This window comes from Nannospalax galili, unplaced genomic scaffold (genome assembly GCF_000622305.1).
Source record: "Nannospalax galili isolate Female #2095 unplaced genomic scaffold, S.galili_v1.0 scaffold558, whole genome shotgun sequence".
NCBI lineage: Eukaryota > Metazoa > Chordata > Mammalia > Rodentia > Spalacidae > Nannospalax > Nannospalax galili.
This window is the reverse complement of record NW_008340850.1, coordinates 358,344-361,081: the sequence shown is the minus strand read 5'-3', so window position 1 is coordinate 361,081 and position 2,738 is coordinate 358,344. Positions and strand designations below refer to the sequence as shown.

Below are 2,738 nucleotides of genomic sequence, written 5' to 3'. Positions count from 1 at the left end.
ACAAAATAAAATACAATGCAATACAATACAATACAATACAATACAATAAAATAAAATAAAATAAAATAAAATAAAATAAAATAAAATAATATTTTCTAAATGCTATTTTTTATTTTCTGTGTATGAGTGTTTTGTCTGCATGTATGTAAGTGCACAACATGCATGCAGTTCCCACAGAGGCCAGAAGAGGGTGTCACAGTCCCTGGAACTGGAGCTAAAGATGGTTGGGAGCTGCTGTGTGGGTGCTAGGAACTGAACCCAGGTCCTCTGGGAGAGTGATCAGTACTCAACCACTAATCCATCTCTCCAGTCCCTGAAGCCCCTTTTGATTAGAATGTATGAAGGATAGCATTCTTTGCCATGACTAAACTCAGTAAATAAAATAGAATAGACACTGAAGAGAAATGTTATTCATATCAGAAATCTCTCATTAGGAAATCACACCTAACAAAACATCAGTTAGGAAATTCTACAGAAAATCCCCCATGAGTATGAGGACTATAACAAATTCTTCTATCTTAAGGCAGAAATAAAGGTTCATGAGGAGATCCACCGAGGGACAAAATTCTATGAATGTGAAGTTTGTTTGGAAGCATTTTACCTGAAGTCACAGTACAGCACAAATCAGAACTATCACACATGTGAGAAACCATATGAATGTAAGGAATGTAAAGAAACATTCTGTTATAAGTCTACCCTCAGACAGTATCGGAGACTTCGTAGAGGTGAGAAACCCCATGTGTGTATAGAATGTGGAAAAACTTTCTACTGCAAATCACATCTCACTGTACATCAGCGAACTCACACAGGCGAAAAGCCTTATGAATGTAAAGAATGCAAGAAAGCATTCTACAGCAAGTCACAGCTCAATGTACATCTCAGAATTCATACAGGTGAAAAGCCTTATGGATGTAAAGAGTGTGGGAAAGCTTTCTACCGTAATTCTGACCTCACTGTACATCAAAGGACTCATACAGGTGAGAAACCATATGAATGCAAAGTATGCAATAAAGCTTTCTACTGCAATTCACAGCTCACTGTACATCACAGAACTCATACAGGGGAGAAGCCTTATGAATGTAAAATATGCACTAAAGCTTTCTACTGCAAGTCACAACTTGCTGTGCATCAGAGAACTCATACAGGTGAGAAGCCCTATGCATGTAAAGAATGCAGGAAGGCTTTTCAGTGCAGGTCAGACCTCACTCGACATCGGAGAACTCATACTGGTGAGAGACCATATGAATGTAATGAGTGCAGGAAAGCTTTCTACCGCAAGTCAGACCTCACTGTACATCAAAGAACTCATACAGGTGAGAAGCCTTATGAATGTAAATTATGCAGGAAAGCTTTCTACTGCAACTCACAACTCACTGTACATCACAGAACTCATACAGGTGAGAAACCTTACATATGTAAAGAATGCAGGAAAGCCTTCCAATGCAAGTATGAACTCACTCGACATCAGAGAACACATACAGGTGAGAAGCCTTACATATGTAAAGAATGCAAGAAAGCTTTCTACTCTAAGTCAGATCTTACTCGACATCAGAAAACTCATGCAGGTGACAAACCTTTAATGTAAAGAATACACTTAAAGCTTACCACAGTAAGTTAGTCCTTAACTGGAATCAGAAAATGCATATACAAAAGCTTTTTACCATAATTCAGACCCTACTCAATATCAGAGAATTCATACAGCTGCAAGAAACCATGAATGTAAAGAAAATAAGAAAGTCTTCTACTTCAACTCATCTCTTTGTACATACCTGTGAATCTGGGAACTGTAAGAAAATTTTGTGTGATCAGTCAAACCTCCCTTGACATCACATATTACATACAGCTGAATTACTTTGAATATAAAGTATATTGTAACAATTGTTTTTTTTTTCCCATAAAGTACACTCATTGGGCAGGAAAGATCATACATTTAGACTTTATAAATGTAAATAATATAGAAAACTATGATACCTAAGTCAGATCTCAGTCTACATCAGAAAACTCAAAAGTGTGAGGTCAGTTACAGCTTTTCATCCCAGCCCATTTGGGTGATCTTGGTAGAGGTTCATTGGACTCAACGTGAGCAACAGAGCAAGACAACTATCAAGGAAAAAAAATGTAGGGAAGGCAGCCATGGTGACATATGCCTTTACTTCCAGCACTCAGAAGGCTGATGCAGACAGATCACTTTGAGGCCAGCCTAGTCTACATAGTGAGTTGCAGGACAACCAGGGCTACATAATGAGACCATGTCTCAAAAAAAAAGCAAAACTTGAAAATTTTCTCCTGGAAATGTTCTTAAATGACTACAACCCATATTGGTGTTAAACCATAAGGAAATATAGAATGTCAAAAACTTTAAAATAGTACTTGCAACTCAGCTGGCATCTGGAACCTCACAAAAACATGATAAAGCATATATAGTAATATATGCTGCCATATATCACCAGACTTTGTATCAAAGATTCATACTAAAAATACTATAATCTAAAGATTATAGAAGAGGCCAGTCTGCTACATGAACACATTTGCATTTTAAAAATTAGTTGGACTGGATATGTGGATGCATTTGCCAAGCACATATATTACCTGTTCTTTTATATTAGAAAGTTCTTATAATCTGGATTTTCAACATTCATGCTTATTAATCAACCTTTGGAAATAGAAGCAGTCATGGAGAAATTGTAACCAATTGGTAGTGCTTCATTGAGCACTGTCAGTGAAGTGACACTTTTTTT

At 36.9% G+C, this 2,738-nt stretch overlaps 1 protein-coding gene across 1 annotated transcript in view; it reads left to right on the top strand.

The window, feature by feature from the left end:
- The window catches only part of LOC103736349 (zinc finger protein OZF), a 30,691-nt gene extending 28,349 nt beyond the window's left edge, over nucleotides 1-2,342 (top strand). Inside the window, exon 6 of the mRNA XM_008835827.3 lies at nucleotides 524-2,342. Coding sequence (XP_008834049.1) covers nucleotides 524-1,585 — 1,062 coding nt within the window. The 3' untranslated portion in view covers nucleotides 1,586-2,342. The remainder of the gene's footprint in view (nucleotides 1-523) is intronic.
- The last annotated feature ends 396 nt before the right edge of the window (nucleotides 2,343-2,738 follow it).